The sequence below is a fragment of the Sceloporus occidentalis genome, unplaced genomic scaffold (genome assembly GCF_023333645.1).
Source record: "Sceloporus occidentalis isolate IW3139 unplaced genomic scaffold, rSceOcc1.0.p SCAF_41, whole genome shotgun sequence".
NCBI lineage: Eukaryota > Metazoa > Chordata > Lepidosauria > Squamata > Phrynosomatidae > Sceloporus > Sceloporus occidentalis.
Window position 1 is genome coordinate 904,560 of NW_028317021.1, and position 22,254 is coordinate 926,813.

The 22,254-nt window shown below is 41.2% G+C and overlaps 2 protein-coding genes across 7 annotated transcripts in view; one reads left to right on the forward strand and one right to left on the reverse strand.

The window, feature by feature from the left end:
* Nucleotides 1-2,700, forward strand: part of LOC149289963 (nucleolar complex protein 4 homolog) — a 34,487-nt gene extending 31,787 nt beyond the window's left edge. The window contains exons 13-15 of the mRNA XM_089489893.1: nucleotides 607-689; nucleotides 1,541-1,654; nucleotides 2,515-2,700. Coding sequence (XP_089346019.1) covers nucleotides 607-689; nucleotides 1,541-1,654; nucleotides 2,515-2,631 — 314 coding nt within the window. The 3' untranslated portion in view covers nucleotides 2,632-2,700. The remainder of the gene's footprint in view (nucleotides 1-606; nucleotides 690-1,540; nucleotides 1,655-2,514) is intronic.
* Nucleotides 2,701-8,049: 5,349 nt separating this feature from the next.
* The window catches only part of GALNT9 (polypeptide N-acetylgalactosaminyltransferase 9), a 95,720-nt gene continuing 81,515 nt past the window's right edge, over nucleotides 8,050-22,254 (reverse strand). For 3 of the 6 annotated variants that reach the window (XM_089489769.1, XM_089489771.1, XM_089489772.1), the window contains 3 exons: nucleotides 17,909-18,076; nucleotides 8,879-9,099; nucleotides 8,050-8,601 (listed from right to left, as the gene is read on the reverse strand). In XM_089489769.1, the coding sequence (XP_089345895.1) occupies nucleotides 8,953-9,099; nucleotides 17,909-18,076 (315 nt within the window). In that variant the 3' untranslated portion in view covers nucleotides 8,050-8,601; nucleotides 8,879-8,952. Of the gene's footprint in view, nucleotides 8,602-8,833; nucleotides 9,100-9,220; nucleotides 9,273-17,908; nucleotides 18,077-22,254 lie in introns of those variants that run through there. The other 3 variants (XM_089489768.1, XM_089489766.1, XM_089489770.1) reach the window with 3 other exon arrangements.

Consider the following 22,254-nt stretch of genomic DNA (forward strand, 5'->3'; position numbering starts at 1 on the left):
CTTCTCAAGCATTGTAACAAGTAAACAATGAGTTGTCTTTCTGAAGCACTCATAAATAACAAGAATTAATTACTTTTAACAATAATTTTCCAGTTTTTAAGATGCAACTGCCTGTAGCTTTGGTACTCTCGTTTATGGTACAGAGCTGAGCATTGCTGGTTGTAGCTCCAATAGTTTCCAGATATGTGAGTGGCTGAAACAGGTAAAATAGCAATAGCAGCTTCATTTATATACTGTTTCATACCACCTAAGCAGTCTCTAAGCATTTTACAACTGTAAGCTAATTGCCCCCAACAAGCTGGGTACTCACTTTGGGGACCTCAGAAAGATGCAAACCTGAGTCGAGCTTGAGCCCTGGCTGGTACTGAACTCGCAACCTTATGGTTTGTGAGTGAGTGGCTGCAGTACAGGCATTTAACCACTGTGCCACTAGGGCTCCTCATTGCTCTTTGTCTCCCTCTCATTCAGTAGCTTTTGTGGTGTGTCTTGTATCCTGATGATGAGCCATGCCAAGGAGGGCAGGCTAGCCCCCCTAGTAACAGAGGGCTGAACATTCTTCCCTGCAGATGGTTGTCCCTAATTACTTCTCTATTTATTTTTCACTAGAGATGTTAGAAGACCCCTATGTGATGGATGAAGAAGAGCCTTCAGAAAGCAGAGCATTGGAGAGTTCTCTCTGGGAGATAAAAGTATGTCTCCTGAGCACAGTGTTCTTAAGGGCCACTAAGAACAAGGAAGAATGGGTGGTGGTGGTGGTGGTGGTATTCTTGAGTGTGTACTGCTTTGGCCAATAGGTATCATACTTTTGCTACTATAGAATAATAAAATAAATCAGTGCGTGTAAAAAGCTAGCTCATTTTCATAATCTCTACCATGTTCTAGAGTTCTACCTGCAGAACGCATTTAACCCTCATGGTGGTGTACCTGAAGGTGGGAGCCCTTTTTTGTTAGCAAATGGTTTAGAGAAAGATTTGACATAGTCTTTTACCTTATATGCTAGCTTTCTACAGGTATAGAGCTACCTGCAGGGATGTACCTACATGCATAGAACAAAGTGTAGCAATGTTTCTGTTTTCAGTGTAACTGAGACATCATTTTAAAACAGGATTTGCATACATGCTTAGCTTTGAGGAAGAAGTATAATCCATAATTTTATCACCTCCATGATGCATAAATTGCAGAATGGGTGTAGGGGTTTGCTAAGGGAGAAGTGGGAAATTATGGTGGGGGCATCTCTAAAATTAATCAGCCACAGGGCCCTGTAGAGGGATGTGAAAGTACTTAGTATATATTCTGTCTCAGCAGGCCTTAACAACCAGCCCTGTAAAATAGGCCTACATTGTTTTTATCTATTTCATGGGCTGGCAAAGTTGAGAAAACTGTGCCTTGTCTAGGGTCAGACTGTTGATGTTGGAACTAAAATGGTCTGCAGTTCATCCATTATTCTGGCAACTCAGCTGAGGTCCAGTAGAGAGTGGAGCAGGTTTTCGTACTTTAGTGTTGCTTTCACTTATGCTGATATGTTTTTTGTTGTTCTCAGACTCTGCAAAACCATTATCATCCAGATGTGGCCAAAGCAGCCACCATAATTAATACATCACTGTCTGAACTGGAGGATGACTTATCAGAGGTCTTGGAACTGACTACATTTGAGGTATTATATTTCTCTTTATTATAAACAATTTATCCCTTTGGCACAAGAGCACTCATGGTGGCTATGAGAACCAAAGATTCTCATCTTTTTATTCTCAAAATAGGTTAGTCCGCAAGATAGTGACTGATCCAAGGTCACCCAGTGAATTTCATTCCCAAGTGGGATGTGAACCCCTGTTTTCCAAGCTGTTATGTGCCTTCAAGTCATTTCCAACTAAGGCAAACCTATTATGTGGTTTTCTTGGCAAGATTTGTTCAGAGGTGGTTTGCCATTGCCTTCCCCTGAAGCTGAAAGTGGGTTTCCTGGCGAGCTGGGAATTGAACCCTGATCTCCAGAGTCATAGTTCAATACTCAAACCACTACGCTGAGCGCATTACCAGAGTAGCTCTATCTTAAGATCATGTGTGAATGGAGGCTAATTTAGGGCTTTAGCCTTGGGTGTATGTTATCCCATGTTATCATGGGATTCTAGGTTCCTTTTTTCATCTTATTTAAACTAGGATTAATTCAAATGCTTGGAGGGCATCAGGTTCTCAAGCTTGTCCTATAGCTACAGAATGCTTTTCATAGGTTGCCAGTAACTCTTACAACAGCCCAGACAGAAGAGTATAAGCAGTGAAATAAGAAATCGGATAGGAAGGAAAAAGTCTTAACACAGTTTTTGAAACTCTTTATGATCAGAGCAAGTGTGTGGAAAGACAAGATTCCCCCCCCCCTCCAATTTCAGTCTAAATTAAATAAACACGCACTAACTGGCATTTTAACTCTGCAAGTGCAGAGACATTAATGCAGGGGAGCAGATGCAATGCAGATAAACCTAATGCAACATGATCTGATACATATCTTTCTTGTTGTTTCAGATGTTTGACAGAGATATAAATAAAAAAACAACAGATGTCCCATTGGAGTTTCAGCAAGTACAAGGACTGTTTGGCAAGGAAGAGGATATTTTTGCACAATATTTTACATTGGAATGATTTTTAAATAACTTGGTAAAAGCTTGTGTAATGAAACGTATTACTTGTTTTAAAGATTTTTTGCATTGAGTGTGTTTGTCCAGCCTCTGTTTAAAGACCTCTAAGGAAGGAGACTCTACTCTCTGAGGAATTTCCACTGTCGTACAGCCCTTACTGTCAGGAAGTTCTTCCTAATGTTGAGGTGGAATCTCTTTTCCTGTAGCTTGCATCCATTGTTCCAGGTCCTAGTCTCTAGAGCAGCAGAAAAGAAGCTTGCTCCCTCCTCAATATGACATCCCTTCAAATATTTAAACAGGGCTATCATATCACCTCTTAACCTTCTCTTCTCCAGGCTAAACATCCCCAGCTCCCTAAGTCGTTCCTCATAGGACATGGTTTCCAGACCCTTCACCATTTTAGTCGCCCTCCTTTGGACACGCTCCAGTTTCTCAATGTCTTTTTTGAATTGTGGTGCCGACCTGGACACAGTATTCCAGGTGAGACCTGACCAAAGCAGAACAGAGTGGCACTATTGCTTCCCTTGATTTAGATACTATACTTCTATTGATGTAGCCTAAAATCGCATTGGCCTTTTTAGCTGCCGCATCACAGTTTTTAAAAATATTTTATTGTTTACAAAAGGTAAAACACAATTACATCACCACTCTACTTTAAAAACATGAGCTAAAATACAGATTTACAGAGCTGAGGTCTCATTCAAAACTCCAAACCAAAATCTCCTGTGGTGAAACATGAGCATGAGAATTGGAGTTTAACATAATCTATAAGAGGTAACCACTTTTCCTTGAACTTGCTGTCAAATGATGTCTTTCTTGTAGTATTATTTTGTGTTGTTGCCTCTTAGACCCTCTTGGCTCCAAATTCAACAAATTACCTCATTTGTGTTCCAGCTAGTATGGTCAGGAGAAACCCCTAGATCATTGACCATACTTGAACAAATGTGTACAGTCCCAGGTCCACCAGTGAAGGGAGGTTCAGCTGCATTGTATAACTGGATGATTGAAAACTCCTATGGGAGGGGTATAAAACAGGGTGGGAGTTGGATATACAGTTGGTTATTTCAGATGCAGAATGGCATCACATATGGTCATGACTTAGAAGTCTAAGTCATCTGCCCTATGGGAAAACACATTGAAAGTGGTATACAGATGGTACCTGACCCCTGTCCAGCTAGCATGGACGACAAGGAAGGCATCTTATCTTCTTTGTGCTGGAGGCTTGTGGGGCAAGAGGTGCATACCTACACATGTGGTTAGAGTGCCCAGTTGTCCAACAATTCTGGACACAGATTGTTCAATTGATGTCAGACATCACTAAGCAAAAGGTTCCAACCACCCCGGAATTGCTTCTCTTGTCAGTATTTCAATTTGACAATAAATTTCTCCGTCATAAAGAAATTATATCCTTTTCAGTTGCTATAGCTAGATTAATCTTAGATTGTAAGCCTGAGGGCAGGGAACCGTCTAACTAAAAGATTGTATGTACAGCGCTGTGTAAATTTACAGCGCTTTATAAATAAAAGTTAATAATAATAATAATTAATCATTGCTAGAAACTGGAAAACAGGTCATCTGTCCATGGATCAATGGTGGACGAAGTTCTGGGAAGGATGGTTAATGGAGAAGCTTGCAGACGATGCCAGGAGAACCTCTGAGGCAAGGAACTGCAACTAGTTCAAGGAAAAGTGGTTACCTCTTATAGATTATGTTAACTGCAATTCTCATGCTTATGTTCCACCACAGGAGATTTTGGTTTGGAGTTTTGAATGAGACCTCAGCTCTGTAAATCTGTATTTTAGCTCATGTTTTTAAAGTAGAGTGGTGATGTAATTGTGTTTTACCTTTTGTAAACAATAAAATATTAAAAAAAACAAAACAGTGTGATGTGGCAGCTAAAAAGGCCAATGCGATTTTAGGCTATATCAATAGAAGTATAGTTGTAGCCAAGGGTCTGATTAGGGGAATTTATTATTTGCTCAGTATTGCAAGATGGGCCAGCTACAACAGCCTTGCAAGGACATCTCCCATCGTGTATACGGAGAAGACCAGGTAATCCAATAAATGGAGCAAAAGCAGACTTTTCTAAGTAAAGTTCAATTTATTAATATAGGGAAAACACACACACAGTTCACTAACACACTCACACTCATACAAGGCTCAGGAGAATCAGAGGTTAGCGTTGAATAGGATTTCAGGCATCACTTGGGTGATACGTACCAGAATGTAGACTCCCTCTAGGAATTGAATGGGATGAGTGGCAATGGGACAAGTCTGTTCCGCAGCGTGGGTTTGGACGGAAATGCCAGTGTCCAAGTCAAAGGTCTGACTGACGTGGAGTGCAGAGATCTCTCAGATGGCACACAGACTTGCAAAAGTCAGGGGGGGGGTTATAGGGGCAAAAGGCCCATCTCTGGCAAAGGTGTTTAATTATTTGCTTTTCACCTGGATGACTAAATCTGATTGTTTTGGTGGTCTTAATCTGCTCAGACAACAGATTCGGGGCAGGGCTAAGCGCCTCGGGGAAGGCAAACATTGTTCCTCTTGGGCAAGATAATCCCATTTTCGACTTCCTAGACTATCTAGAATGACAATGTTTATGCTTTTAGGCGTGGTGTGTACATGACCTCTCGCTTAACTCTTAATGGCGGACAGGCAACTAGAGTTTATCTAGGGGTCACATGGGCTATCATTTATACTAAAATTTATATAGAGAGCAGCATGGGTAACATACCCCACCTCGGAAATTACGAGAACTCACAGGTGTGTGAGGATATTTGCCGAATTAATCTTTGCCATTGAAATGTTGGTATGAGAATATTGGAGAGGGCATCCTATTAAGGGAAGTATCACACTGGTGATGCCCAGGGAAAGTTTTGGTGGTTGTGTGAATGTGCACCACACTTAAGGACAGGAGAAGAACAGTGACTACAGCTGTCAAAAGATTCCACGTTGACTGCTGTGATTGCTCATTTCCACCCTTCTTCCCAAAAGGCAGTATTTGGCAATGTGGAAAACAGATCATGTGACCATGAATCACCAACCTGCTATCATGGGGAAAAGTGTGATAGGAAATGATGTCAAACTAGTATGCTTTCACTCATAAACTAGCATAAACTTTCATTCTTAAACTGGCACAAACAGCAGGTTGGTGTCCTACGTTTTAAATCCATCTGGATGATGTGCAGTTACATGAGACTTGCAATAAAATGTTGCACTGGCCATGTTGGTTGCAGGACATTGGGAGATGAATACTCAGAGCAGACCTTCCAACTATGACGTGAAATAGATTTCTTTTGAATTTTCAGTGTCTTTATATGTGAATCAAAAAGCTTGGGAAACTATGGGCCCATACAGACAAAATAAAGCTGCTCTGGGTCACTTTGGAGGTATGCTGTTTAAATGATGCATGCGTCCTAAGAGCCGGAAGCCACACTAAAGCCACACTCCAGTCCTTAGGACTGGCTTCCGGAGCCTATGTTGGGGGGCATCTTAAGATTTGGTCAGTTTGGCATAGTGGTTTGAGTTTTGGACTTTGACTCTGGATATCAGGGTTCGAATTCCTGCTGAGCTATGAAACCCACTGGATGACCTTGGGCAAGTCACCCTCTAACCCTAAGAAGATGACAATGGCAAATCCCCTCAAAAGAAACCTGTCAAGAAAACCCAATCTTAAGGTTGGAAGCTGGAAACAAGAACAAATCCAAAATATACCTTGTCAAAGCTCTGGTAATAAAAACTTATGGATGTCCACAGTATTAGTGCCCATTGCCTCATCTACTGCTTGCTCTGGTTCTCTTTTTCAAAAAAGTATTTAAAATAGTTGAAATTTTTCTTTAATCTCCCTCTCAACTTTTGGTAGCCAAGTCTTTCTAGAACAGGGGTTGGTAACTTATTTATCTCAAGATGTTGTTGGACTGCAACTTCCATCGTCCTTAGCAATACCAATGGTGTGTGTTTATGGAACTTGTCGTCCTGCATTTGGAGTGCCACTTTTACCAAAGTTCTGTTTTGGAATGACTGCTTCTAGCAATAGCAATAGCATTTACATTTCTATACCGCTTCATAGTGAACCCAGCACTCTCTAAGCAGTTTATAATATGTAAGACAATTGCCCCCAACAAGCTGGGTACCTGTTTTACCGACCTATGAAAGGATGGAAGGTTGAGTCAACCTTGGAGCCCTGCAGAGACTGAACTCTCAGCATAGTGGCTGCAGTACCAGCATTTATAACCACTACACCACCGGGGCACATGCTTCCAGAGCAGTGGCAGAAAATTCAAGACGGAAAATGCTAGCTGCTCAGCAATAAATCACCAGAAAAAGAAAATGAATAGAAAATTAAAAATGTGGTCTTTGTCAGAAGTCATTCCTGTGCCCTCCAGGCATGTGCCTGAGTATGCCATGCATTTATTTAAAAATGGTGATGTGTTAAAAGTTTTTAGCACATTCTGCATGCCCCACGCCGGATTTGGGATTTCATATTCAGAGCTAGCATGTTCTTGAGAGGTTATTAGGACCTTTAGGAACACTAGGTAAGGAGAAAAGGAGTAAAGACCTGAGGCATGTGGATGATCCAGGTAATAATACAATTGAATTTAAAATTGTGCACTAATTTCTCCTTCCTTCCTCCAAGCTCTCTGCATTTCCTCTTGCACCAAAGAAGGTCTTTTTGCCTAGGCTCTGCTGTGTTCCCAACCAAATGTCCCTATGCATCCATCCTGATCCAATCAATGTTTATGTCATACTAAAGGTAAAGCCATCAACCAGTACAGAATCCCATTGTCAATTCTTGGGAGAAGATCAAGCCTTTGTTACCTGGCCAGATAACCCCATCCCCAGAGGCTTGGTTTCAGGTTTAAATATTGGACCCAAGTACCTTTGCGCACACAGTATGCATACTGTTGTTCCAGACTGCGTTCTGCATATGTTCTGTGTCACCCTCATACTTCAGTCTGAGTCTCATTGGCTTTCCATGGTCTACTCTTTGGACAGGTAAGCATCACCCACCTTAAAACCCCCTCAAAATCCAGTTTCCATATTTCCATTTCCAGTAGCTCTGAATACTGTGAATTGCTTTCATGTTATAATGCAAGCCCTCTGCTAAATAAAGCTCTCTTCACCTGGTAATAATTGAGCTCTCCTCAATTATTAACAGTATCCTAAAGGTTACTCAGCCTCTTGCAAAGCTAATTTTCCCAACAATTAAAGTAATGCTTGGTGGGGATGCCCCAGCCTCTCACCTTTCTTTTGGTAACATAGTACAATTCTGTTGAACAAATTAGCAAGAGGAAAGGTGGTTACCAGCCACCTGAACCATTCAGAACTGACGTCAGTTACATGCAAAGACCACCACCTTCATTTTCTTTTGAAATTTGCCTTGGAAAAGCAAAGCATGAATAATATGACATCTGTCCTTACCATCTTCTTTTTTCTTTTCTTTTTTTAAAATTCAGTGCTGTTATCAATGGAAACTCCCAGGCAAACACTGGAAATGTAATATATATGACCTTTTTTGGTGGTTTAATTTATTTATGGGGTACTTTGTTATTGTTGTTCAGAATATTTAATGCCATATGTTTGAAGCAATGGGATTTCCCAGTCCACACATAAGAAGTACAGTAGAAAAGGCACAGTTCATCATCAGACTTGTGCATCAGTCAGCAACTTAAAGCTTGAAGCAGGAGACTGATCTGTCCTGCAAACTCAGTTCAAATATGGCTCCTCTCCTGCTTCTTCTGTAAAAGGCAGAAGGAAAGCCTGGTTTTGTGGCCCATTGCCTTTTCAGTCATTTCAAGGATTTCCAAACATCACCAAGCTTGCACAGATCTTTCCATGTCACCCAATGATATGAGGATACTTTAGGCCCAGTCCTCATAGAAGTGAGAAATCAAGGTCTTATTCCAGGACTGCAGGTGGGGTTTCACATAATTTAATTTCTTCCATACAAAACATTTCTCCAAACATGAAAAACCTGCACATGAAGGAAAATGGACTTAGTCAATCAAGCATTTTTGCAGAAATTCCAGCTTTCTATACAGAGGAATAATTTTTAATGGAGAAGCATCTGATCATATGAACTTACACCTCCAATTCAGAATGGTACACCATAGACACATATTTAATACATCCATAGCCTTAAATTTGTGAAAATCTCTATAGCTTCTTTAAAAAAATCATGATCAATAATTCATAACCATGGTCACCTTTTCCTTTAATAAGCTGTCTCCTAATAGTCCCCTCCAACTTACAGCTCCTGGAGGTGTGCCCATTAATTAATTCCATGAAAGGATTGCAGACTCTTCCTCTTTATCTCTGTCCAAACTCAATGTTGATCATATTTTATCCAGTTTCTGATCACCCATTTTTGACCTGAGCATCTTTGTACTACTAATCTGAGCCCAAAATTGGCATCCTTGGACATTTCTACTTCTAGACACCGTCCAGTGTCTCGACTGATGATTGGACCATTCTGTAATGAATGAAGATAAAAGATACTGAAAGTACTGAACAAAGCAAATAATTATTGAAAAGTGGAAGAAAAATAATTATAAAGATATAATTATAAAGATATAATATAATAAATATATGACCTGTTGATAAATCCACTGATCAACTTGTTGGAGTATATTAAGTGGGTTGTTACTAAAGAGGAGAGATAATTAATTTTACATTTGACTAAAACAGCAACAGGCATCATTAACTGGTATCCTTAGATAAGGTGATAGCTTAGATAACGTACTTTTGGAGTTCCCAGAACCCCCTAGCTATCAATGGTCAAACATAGCCCCCCTAAAGTTTGATTTCCAAACTCAATCCAGGGCAACTGCATTGCCTGTCCTAGATCCTCCAATTCCCCCTCCCTGTACCTGACACTCTTGAGGAAAACCTTTGCTCTCCCATAGTGCAGTTCAAACCATATCAGGGCTCACTAAGTGAGAGGGTAGCACAGAGCAGTGTTCCCAGCTTTGGGTTCCTAGGTATTTTTGGATGACAAGTTCCACAATCTCTTATTGTTGATTATGCTAATTGCAAGCTGATGTGAAATAGTGAGAGGGAGACCCCACCCTTGAGATATCATGTAAATCAATATCAGAATGGCATTGGCGGCAGTTAACATAAGTGATGAGAAGGGAACAAAATGTTTTTGTTTCTGAGAAATGGAATGAACCTGCTATTATAGTGGAAGTTATAGTCAGAATATTTAGCTTTTGATGATAATGAGAAAATATCTACAACATAAATATATTCTATTAAATAAGAAGTTAAATGCTTAGAGCAGGTCAGGGAAAGTGGGCGAGGGGGAGGAGTGGCCTTGGTCCATAAAGGTACCATCACCTTGACCAGGAAACCGGTCCGGAAAACAGAACACATCGAGTGCATTTACCTGACCCTGAAGGCTAGAGACAGTCTGGGGATTCTGTTAGTCTACCATCCACCCCGTTGCCTAACAGACTCCCTGGCCGAGCCGACACAGCTGGTCTTGGAGCTGGTGCTGGAGTCCCCCAGGCTTCTGGTGCTGGGGGACTTCAACATCCCCTTCGAGGCTGGTTTATCAGATCTGACAGGTGCAGCTCGGGTTTTCATGGATTACATGACAACTATGGGCCTGTCCCAATTAGTCTCGGGTCCAACACACTGTGCTGGTAACACACTCAATGTGGTCTTTAGTACAGACCTGGAACATCTGTGGGCAGAGGTAACTCACACCTCTGCCTTGTCATGGACGGATCATTTTCTGATCAAGGTGGGACTGAAGGCTGCTATCCAGACCCCCCTCGGGGGTGGAGGACCTATTAGAATGGTCCGTCCTCGAAGACAGATGGAACCCAAAAGGTTCCAGAAAGCCCTAGAGGGTTTTATGGTTGGGAATGATGGCAATTCTGTCGAAGCCCTTGTTGATACCTTGAACAACAAGCTCACCAGGGCTATAGACACTATCACTCCCGAGTGTCCTTTCCAGCCTGCTCCTAATAAAAAAATCTTGGTAGACAGAAGATCTTTGAAAAATGAAGCAGGCTGTGCAACGACTAGAGCACCACTGGTGGAAACATCAGTGTTTATCCGACAAGACACTCCATGAGAACTTATTATACTCTTATGGAGTGGCAATAGATGCAGCAAATAATTCCTTCTATGCTGCATGTATTGCGTCTGCAGAGTCATGTCCAGCAGAGCTGTTCAGGGTGGTTAAAGAGTTAACCCAGCTGCCTCCCACCCTGAACCCTTTACTGACACCAACCAAAGCCTGCTGTGATGCTTTTAACAACTTCTTTGCAGATAAAATCTCTTGGATAATCTTGATGCCGGCATTATAACAGAAACAATATGAGGTATCCACTGACTCTGTGGACCCTATTAAACTGGATCACTTTGAGTTTGTAAATACTGATGAAGTGAATAAGCTCCTTGGAAGTGTAAGGAAGACGATGTGCCCCCTCGATCCTTGCCCATCATGGCTGACCATTCAGGGAGGGGATGCAATAAACACATCATTACAACTTATAATAAATGCATCCTTTCGGGAGGGAATATTTCCATCCAATTTGAAACAAGCGATAGGGAAAACGCTTTTAAAGAAACCCTCCCTGGACCCCCTGATTAGAAACAACTACAGACCAGTCTCCCTTTTACCATTCTTGGGCAAAGTAATCGAGAGGGCAGTTGCCTTCCAACTCCAGGCTGTCTTGGATGAAACCAATTATCTGGACCCATTTCAAACTGGCTTCAGGGTGGGATACAGAGTTGAGACTGCCATGGTCGCCTTAGTCGATGATCTCCATCTGAGCATTGACAGGGAAAGTGTGACCCTGTTAGTGCTCTTGGACATCTCAGCAGCCTTCGATACCATCGACCATGGTATCCTTCTGGAACGCCTGAGGGAGCTAGGTATCAGGGGCACTGCGCTCCAGTGGTTCTGCTCCTACCTCTTGGGCAGATTCCAAATGGGGATTCTGGGCAACAGCTGCTCCTCTAAGAGAGAGCTGACATCTGGCGTCCCTCAGGGCGCCATTCTATCCCCCATGCTATTTAACATTTACATGAAACCGTTGGGAGAGATCATCTGGAGACATGGGGCGCGGTGTTATCAGTACGCTGATGACACCCAGATTTATCTCTCCATGCCTCCGACTGTTACAGTGACTAAGGATGGCATCTCTCCTCTGGATGCCTGCCTAGGGTCAGTAATGGGCTGGATGAGGGAAAACAAACTCAAGCTGAATCCAGAGAAAACGGAGGTACTTGTGATAGGTACACCAAGTCCAGGGAGGGAGATCTGTCAACCAGTACTGGACAGGGTCACACTTCCCCTAAAGGACAAAGTTCGTAGTTTGGGAGTACTCCTGGACTCATCTCTACAGTTATCATGTCAAGTGGATGCGATGGCCAGGAGTGCTTGGTACCAGCTTCGGCTGATACGCCAACTGCGTCCCTACCTGGAGTGAAAGGACCTTGAAATTGTGGTACATGCACTGGTAATCTCTCGTCTAGATTTCTGTAATGCGCTTTACATGGGGCTACCTTTGTACCATGTTCGGAAGCTTCAGCTAGTTCAAAATGCGGCAGCCAGACTAGTCACTGGAACATCTAGGTCAGACCACATAACACATAAAATCCCTTCATTTAGCTTCCGAGCGCAATACAAAGTATTGGTTATTACCTTTAAAGCCCTACATGGCTTGGGCCCGAGTTACTTGAGGGAACACCTCTTCCTACACAATCCGCCCCACACTCTCAGAACATCTGGGAAGAATTTATTAGAATACTCCAATACCAGATTAACAACAACTTCCCACAAAGCGTATACAGCCATAGCCCCTAAATTATGGAACAACTTGCCGGAAGAGATCAGTCTTATTACCACCTTAGATGTATCTCTTCCGGCTGGTTTACCCACCCAATCTTCTATGAAGAACCTAAATAAAATCCTACTTTTGGCTGTAATATTGCATACTAGTTGATGCTTTTATTGTCTTGAATTGTATTTTTAAATGATGATATTTTATTGTAATCTAGATGTTATTGTGGTTTTATGCTTGTAATCCTGCTTCAATCCATTGGGAGAGGTGGGGAATAGAAAAAAAATCTGGAATCTCAGCTGATGAAAAAGAAGCTGGGAGGGAAAGTGTGGCATGGGAAAGGAATCCCATACTCTTCTTCAAATGGCACACCTGCCCATACTGTCAGGCAGTTGTTGGGTCCAACTTTCTCCTGGTTCGGTTATTAAAGATATAATTTTTATTATATTTATTTGTATCCCGCTCTTTCCCCGGGACTGGGACTCAGATGGTGGTGACTGAGATTTAAAAAGGAAGAGGAAGGTAAAACTAATGCCAGCTATCTCACCTTTAACACCAGTTATAATGCTAAAAAAATTTCCAGTAAATTTAAAGGAAGAAGTAGGGAAATTAGTAAAAGGTCAAGAAATATATAGGATAAAAGAATGGATGAAGACTATGAGGGAGAAAGGGAAAATAAAGGAGAAATTGCAAGGATCAAAATTAACTTGGTATAATTGTATTCAATTGGAACAATGGACAAAGAAGTATGAGAAAAATATAGGAGAGATTAGAGAATATACAAAATTTGAACAGTTGATTAGGCAAAGAATCATAGAATCATAGAATCTTAGAGTTGGAAGAGACCACTAGGGCCATCCAGTCCAACCCCCTGCCATGCAGGAAATCCAAATCAAAGCATCCCTGACAGATGGCCATCCAGCCTCTGTTTCAAGACCTCCAAGGAAGGAGACTTTATCACCTTCCGAGGAAGTGCATTCCACTGTCGAACAGCCCTTACTGTCAGGAAGTTCCTCCTAATGTTCAGGTGGAATCTCTTTTCCTGTAGCTTGCATCCATTGTTCCGGGTCCTGTTCTCTGGAGCAGCAGAAAACAAGCTTGCTCCCTCCTCAATATGACATCCTTTCAAATATTTAAACAGGGCTATCATATCACCTCTTAACCTTCTTTTCTCCAGGCTAAACATCCCCAGCTCCCTAAGTCGTTCCTCATAGGGCATGGTTTCCAGACCCTTCACCATTTTTGTCACCCTCCTTTGGACACGCTCCAGTTTCTCAATGTCCAAAGAGAAAGTATAGAGGCAAATGAAACTTTGAAAGGGGTCACAAGTGAAATATATAAATTATTATTAAAATATAATGAGAAAGAAGATTATCTTAGGACAATATGGGAGGAGGACTTAGCACAAAAAATAAACGTCCACGAATGGGGGAAAATTTGGAATCAACGCCATTTAAAATTTTATTCTATACGAATAAAGGAGAATTATTATAAAATAATTTGGAAATGGTATTTAACGCCTGTAAGGTTAAGTCATATAAATAAGAATTATTCAAGGTTATGTTGGAGAGGGTGTCAAGAGATAGGCACTTATATGCATATGTGGTGGGGTTGTAAAACTGTAAGGAAATTTTGGCAAATGATATTTGAAGATATAAAAGAAATAACAAAAATTGATTTAGAATTTTGTCCAAAGATAGCTTTATTATCTTTATATGATAAAACTAACTGCACCCAAGTTATAAAGGATCTAATTACAAATTTATTAACAGCGGCGAGATTAATGATAGCAAAAAAGTGGAAAGACCAGGGAGATTTACAAATACAAGATTGGTATAGAGAGATATGGCAAATAGCAATTAATGACAAGTTAACTAGTGAAATTAAGTTTAGAAGAGGAATAATCAAGAGAAATGATTTCGAAGCAATATGGAAAACATTTGTACAAAAAGTTTTAGGAAAAGAAGGAGGTGTTTTACCACCAGAGGAAGAGTTACAATTCTGGAGATAGAGTAATAAGAAGATATTAGGCTCAGGGGATGGGGAGCACTTGGGGGAAGGGGGGAATTATGAAACATATATGATGAAAAGAAATATGAATTAAAGTTAGATAAAGTAGTAAAGAATGGAATATAAAGGGATATACTATATGTATGGGGAATATAATGTAAAAGTTTTTTTATATATTATTGTAAAGTGAATTTAATCAATATTTTGTTTTATCAATTTATTATAATAACATTTATTAATTTTATTCTACCAATAAAATTATTTTTTTAAAAAAGGAAGAGGAAGGCAACATTGATAATGAAAGCTGTGACAATAACTATCAAAGCCATTCAACGGTTGCAGAAATGGGGAATAAAATCAGCTGAGAGGCTTGGGACCAGAAGTGTTTTGGATTTCAGATTTTTCAGATTTTGGAATATTTGTATATACATAATGAAATATCTTGCAGATAGCAACAGCAATAGCAGCTTCATTTATATACTGCTTCATACCACACTGAGCAGTCTCTAAGTGGTTACAGTTCTAAGCTAATTGCCCCCATCATGCTGGGTACTCATTTTAGCAACCTCAGAAGGATGCAAGGCTGAGTCGTTCCTGAGCCCCTGGCTGGGATTGAATTTACAATCTTGTGATGGGATCCTAGACTATTAAATTCATTTATGCTTTGTATATACCTTATACGCTGAAGCTAATTTTATACACAATTTATAAAATAATTTTGTGCATTAAACAAAGTCTGTGTACACTGAACCAACAGAAAGCAAATGTGTCACTATCTCCATAATTTTGGATTTTGGAGTATTTCCGATTCAAGAATTCCAGAAAAGGGAGACTCAACCTTTTTATTCTGCTTTTTTATAAAAAAAACAAAAACAAAAACCTCAAGGCTCTCCTCTTCCTCCTCCCTTCCTCCTCACAACAATCCTGTGAGGTAGGTCAGATTGAATGGAACTGGTCTGAGGTCACCTAGGTCCAAAACACACTGCAGAAATGATCCAGTTTGAGACCACTGTAACTGCCCTGGCTCAGTACTAGGGAATCCTGGGAACTGTAGTTTATTGTGGCACCAGAGCATTCTGAAAGAATCATAGAGTTAGAAGAGACCCTAAGGGCCATCCAGTCCAACCCCTTGCCATGAAGGAACTCTCAATCAAAGCATCCCTGACAGAAGGCCATCCAGCCCCTGTTTAAAGACCTCCACCACACTCAAAGAAGGCTAAATCTCTCACAAAACTACAATTCCCAAAATTCCCTAGCCAGGACAGTTAAAGCGGTCTCATACTGGATTATTTCTGGAGTGTATTTTGGACCCTACTGAAGTTCATTCTCAGTGGGGACTTGAAACTGAAGCCCTCAGGTCTCAGTCCAATACTCTATTACTCCAAACCCTGCAGTTGCTCTCGCTACTCAGAATCCTGTTGGCATCTGATACATATGTCAGTTCCTCTGTAGAAGCAGTTGCGCTCCCCCTCCCCCCCCCCCGATGTATAATGGCTGTTCAAGGTAACATAACTTGTGGTGCCATTGTGCATGTGCCATGCATTCATATGGAATTCTGTTTTGCATAAGGTTGCAAATTGTGTGTGCATTCAGTTGCACCACGACTGGCTCTAGGTATTTGGCCACCCTAGGTGAGAAATATTTTGACGCCCTTGTCACCCCTCATAATTATTTTCACCCCTTGATTTCCGCTGTTTCGTTTGTTAAAGCTAAACATGACATAAAGCCTAGGTTCCAATCTCTTGTCATAGTATTGAGAATTAATCAGAAAGCCATTTAAAAACCATACCACAGACACAGGGGGTGCACATTTATGTTTTGGCCATTGTACAAAGAAACCATCATATGGTAGCTTGCTTTTACATCGCTTGCTGTAATGAGTTTTCACTTTAATATTGTTTAATTATGCAAAAAATTATATTAAAAAAAGATGTCACGCCGCCCCTAAATTTTGCCGCCCTAGTTTGCCTATATGGATGAGCCGGCCCTGAGTTGCACAGCACTGACATTCAACATAAGAAGTGTCTATAGGGTTGCCATAAGTGAGGACCTCCAAACCGGGACAAATGTAGGACAAATGTAGGGCAACATTTTCAAATGTAGGACACATTTTTATAAAAATGGAGGACGCACAAAAATGAGGTTTTTTTTTAAAAAAATGTTAATATAAATGCATGTTTTTAGGCATGATCAAAATGGAGGACATTTTGGCATTATTCTTAGGCAGAAATGTATTTGCCCTCGGGTTCAACTGTACTTCTCAGAAGTGTGTACTTGGGCAAGGGACTGTGGTTTTTCTTCACTGCGCATGAGTTTGTAAAAATCACAGCAAGTTACATTGGCCGTGCCTCAGAGGCTTGTTGATATCATCATCATAATCATCCTCATCATCATCATCATCATCATCATCATCATCACCACTATAATTGGCCAAGAAAGGCAGACTTGTTAGCATTCAAAGCACCATAAATACACAAAAAATGCACTTGCATATATTTAATAATAAAAAATAATGAAAATATAAATAAAAAACAAGGCAGGGGTGTATATATTTGATAATAAAAATTAATGTAATAAAATAAAAAAACAAGCAATAATAAAAATTAATGAAATAAAATAAAAACAAGCAATAATAAAAATTAATAAAATAAAATAAAAACAAGCAATAATAAAAATTAATAAAATAAAATAAAAACAAGCAATAATAAAAATTAATAAAATAAAAAAGCAATAATAAAAATTAAAAAAATTAAATAAAATAAGTATTTTATATTTTAAAAAATAATTTAAAACCCCCAAAATACCAAGGCAGACCTAATGGCCACTGAGTTAGCTCTCCTCCTCCTCCTCCTCCTCCTCCTCCTTCTTCTCTGGCCCAATTCTGCCCTGGCCTTCAGGCACCCTTCCTCCGGCTCCTTCCTCCTCCTCCTCCTCCTCCTCTCTCCCTCCTCCTCCTTAGGATGCCTGGCGCGGGAGGAAGGGAAGCGGGGAAAGCACGTGCGCGCATGCGCGCGCGCGGAGGGAATGGAGCAGGCGCACGCGCGCGGAGGGAATGGAGCAGGCGCGCGCGCGCGCGGAGGGAATGGGGAAGGCGCGCACGCTGCCAATGGCCCCTACTGAGGCCTGGGCAGCGTGCAAGCTCTCCCAGTGGGGGCGCGGTGGTAGCGGCGCTTGCCGGCCCGCCGAGGAAGAGGAGGAAGGTGGAGCCGGAGGAGGAGGAGGAGATGGGTCGGCGCCGCAGCAGCGGCAATGGCCGAAGCGGACCCCCCAAGCCGGGAACAAGGCACGGGTGGGGGCCCAAACCGGACCGTGACCGGGAGGGCCCCCCCGAAACCGTGAATGTCACGGGGGCCGCCGGGATATGGCAACCCTAAGTGTCTAGCACAATAACTGTGTAGCTCAATATACAGAGGTTTATGCAATGTAATCCTGAGGTAAAATATTAGCTATTATATTTTCTCCCTGCAATACCTGTGTGAAATCCCACAGCCTCTGGGCTGGCTTCTGAGTGTCTTCACATTTTTTAAGGATTGGAGTCCTTCTTTTCCCGTCATCAATGAGACATTTGGAATCAGGCAGAAAAGCTGTAGATCCCAAAGGACCCAGTTGCAGGAGTCCTTCAGAACTGTAACGAACAAGCTGGGGTGGGGTGGGGTGGGGGGTGGAACAAGGAAAAACAATACTGCAGCCAAGTAAATACTGATTATTTTCTCAACAAACAAACAAACAAACAAACAAAAAAGAATACCCGCTGCTCCCAGGGCAATCTCTCCCACTGGCTGGTTTAGTATATATGATGTACTAAACCTCTACACACACAGTACAAGGACATATTTAGGCATAGGCAAACCAGCACCTTTCAGAGATGTTGGACTACAGCCCCCATCAACAAAAACAAGGACAATCATTGGGGTGATGGGAACTATAGTGCAACACATCAAGAAGGAGTTGTTGTTGTGGTGTGCCTTCTAATAATTTCCAACTTATGGCAATCCTAAGGCAAACCTATCCTGGAGTTTTTTCTGGGGCTGAGAGTGGGTGACTTGCCCAAGTGTATTTCCATGGCCAAATGGGGAATTGAACCCTGATTTCCAGAGTCCAACCACTACACCATGCTGGCTGTCACTTGGTTTGCCTCCCCGACACTTATATGGTAAATGGATAGTACCTAGCACGTTTATGGGGAAATACTTTCTCCTGTGTCTCCCAGTATTAGAAAGGAATTCTGGGAGTTGCAAATTCACAAAAGTCTCCAGCCTGTGCTTTTCACAGCCTTTGTGATTATCACACCTGTCTCTCACTGACTCAAATGATAGGTAACAAGCAATTACGATATGCTGTCATATTTATCACTGTTTGCTCTAAAAGCATAATGTAATTTTATGCATAACAGAAATAAAACATAGATGTGTTGCTTCACCAGGGAGAATGATGTCAGCTTTCATCAGTTCCAGACAGCATGTCTAGTTTCAAGAATAATATCATAGAATCATAGAATCATAGAATCATAGAATAGAGTTGGAAGAGACCACAAGGGCCATCCAGTACAACCCCCTGCCATGCAGGAACTCTCAATCAAAGCATCCCAGACAGATGGCCATCCAGCCTCTGTTTAAAGACCTCCAAGGAAGGAGACTCCACCACTCTCTGAGGGAGTGTGTTCCGCTGTCTAACAGCCCTTACTGTCAGGAAGTTCCTCCTAATGTTAAGGTGGAATCTCTTTTCCTGTAGCTTGCATCCATTGCTACGGGTCCTAGTCTCTGGAGCAGCAAAAAACAAGCTAGATCCCTCCTCAATATGACATCCCTTCAAATATTTAAACAAGGCTATCATATAACTTCTTAACCTTTTCTTCTCCAGGCTAAACATCCCCAGCTCCCTAAGTCGTTCTTCATAGGGCATGGTTTCCAGACTCTTCACCATTTTAGCTGCCATCCTTTTGACACACTCCAGTTTCTCAACATCCTTTTTAAATTGTGTGGCCAGAACTGGACACAATATTCCAGGTGGGGCCTGAACAAAGCAGAATACAGTGGCACTATTACTTCTCTTGATCTAGACACTATACTTTTATTGATGCAGCCTAAAATTGCATTGGCCTTTTTAGCTGCCACATCGGACTGTTGACTCATGTTCAACTTGTGGTCTACTTGGACTCCTAGATCACTTTCACGCGTAGTCTTGTTCAGCCAGGTGTCATCCATCCTATATCTATGCATTTTGTTTTTCTGTCCTAAGTACAGTACCTTACATTTTTCTGTGTTGAATCATTTTGTTAGCTGTGGCCCAACTTTCCTGTTTATTCAGGTCATTTTGAATTCTGATCCTGTTTTCTGGGGTGTCAGCTATTCCTCCTAATCTGGTGTCATCTGCAAATTTGATAAATATGCCCCTAAGTCTGTCCTCCAAGTCATTGATAAAGATGTTGAATATCACTGGGCCGAGGACAGAACCCCGTGGGACCCCACTGGTCACTTCTCTCCAGGATGCAAAGGAGCCATTGTTGAGCACCCTTTGGCTTCGGTCAGTCAACCAATTACAAATCCATGTAACATATACCTTGTCTAGCCCACATTTTACAAGCTTGTTTGCAAGAATGTCATGGGGAACCTTGTCAAAGGCCTTACAGAAATCAAGATATAATACATCCACAGCATTCCCTTCATCTACCAAGCTGGTAATTTTATAAAAAGAGAGAGAGAGAGAGAGAGAGAGAGATTAGATTTGTCTGGCATGACTTCTTTCTCTGAAACTCATGTTGACTTTTTTGATTGTGGAATTGCCTTCTAGATGTTCACAGACTCTCTGTTTAATGATCTGCTCTAAAATCGTGCGGTACATATGACGCCGCCAGTGCGCCATTGGCGCCTCACGATGTCATAAGCGTGCCGCAAAGATGTGCCATTTTGGCGCTTCTTATTTGCAGCGCAGAGGACCCACGCAGTTTGGACACTGGGGCTCCTCCACGCTGCAAATGGTGAAGGCAGCAGACCGCCTGTTTTGGGCGGTCTGTAACGCGCCTATGTCGGTTGTTCATTTTAGTGTCAACTCCTTAATGACCTCTTGTTCCAGTTTTCTTTCTAACAGAATTATATATATATATTTATATTTGTTTTTTCTTCCAGTATCTTGTCTAATGAATTTCTTTCAGTTTTAAAGCCTTCTTGTATATTGTATTGTCTTTTTGTGTTGTCCCTTTGTAAAATATTTTAAGTTATTATATGTATTGGTGTTTATTTTCAGTGTAGCCCCTAAAGAAGGCCAACTGGTTTATATACTTGCTAACACGTGTATAAATTCAGACCATCCATTTGTGGAGACCACTCGCCTTTTTCTGTTGATTCATTATCCTTGTTGGCCTCTCACCCTTCCAGGATGCTTCGTTCTATTCCCTTTCCAACCAAGTTTATTGTTTCCTCTTTCTAGGTTTACTGTTCCCAACACACTGAGATGTTGGTGTTAAAGAAAATTTATTAAAGTTTGGACAGTATAGGTAAAATTGGCAACATCACAGGAAACACAGGATCAGACTGAATGTGTTGGAACACTGGATTTGTTTCCCACACTGGTCATCCTGTTTAGATGAAGAATCAGAATCATCTGAGGAGGATGCAAATCTTTTCCTTGACACCACAGTGGAGAGATCTGGTGGCATTAAAAAGTTAACTGTAGATGGTTGTACTATGTTTAGTACTGGTGCATTGTAGACAGTGGTCACAGAGTTCTATTCAGATGGCAGCTGAGGTGGACGTGGAATGGATGTGTCAATATTGAGGAGAGTCATGTCTACAACAGCATCAAGAAGATAAAGGCTGAGAGTATTCTATAACTGACCACTTTCCATAACTGAACACTCCCGGGCTCGCTGAGTGCTCTTCAACTTATGCAGGCTGAAACCTCCAAATCAGCCCCAGGCTGTTTTCACAACACCTGGACCCAGTATGGAGTTCCACTCCTTGTTTTGCATTAAAAAGACTTTTGCTCCTGGTTTTACAGAAACCCAGAGCATCGTGTGGTGACAATGGGTGGCTGCCTTCCCCTGTGGTCCCTGATAGCATCCTTGCTGAGGGCACAAATTGATATGAGGTCAGAATGAGGCTGTGTTCCTTGTTCTGACTTCAGAGTAAGTTGTACCTTCAGCAGTGGCACTGGCCAGCTTGCAGGAACTGTGTGGGAAGGCAGCCATCTTTCATTCATTGAAAACTCACAGCAGCAAAATTATGTAAAATATATGGAAATTCCAGCAGTAAATGCTGGAAATGTAAAAAGAAAAAAGAGACGATATACCGCCTTTGGTGGAAATGTAAGAAGGCAAAGAAGTTTTGGTCTGCCATATGGAAAACTATTAATAAAATATTGAATATAAAATTAGAGAACAAACCAGAAATATTTCTACTAAATATGATTGATGAGAGGGTTGGAAAAGAGATATGGGTGTGTGCTATTTTATATGATTTGTTCAGCTGAAATGGTATAAGCAAAAGCTTGGACAAACCAGAATGTTCTGAGATTGAAAGAATGGTTTGTTAAGCTATATGAGATATTGGAATCAGACAAATTGACAAGGGAACTAAATTATGAGAAATCAGAGAGATTCTTAGAAGCATGGAAACAAGTATTCAATTTTTTTGAGGAAAAATGGGGTAAAATGACATTAAGTCTCTTGAAGGAATGGTAAAATATGGTTTATAGGTGCAGTTCTTTCTTATCTACCTTTTTATTGGTAGTTATTACAGTACTTCAAAATATTTGGTCATCTTAATTAAGAGGCAGTAAAATTTAGGTTATATGATAAATTTTGACGTTATGTACATATC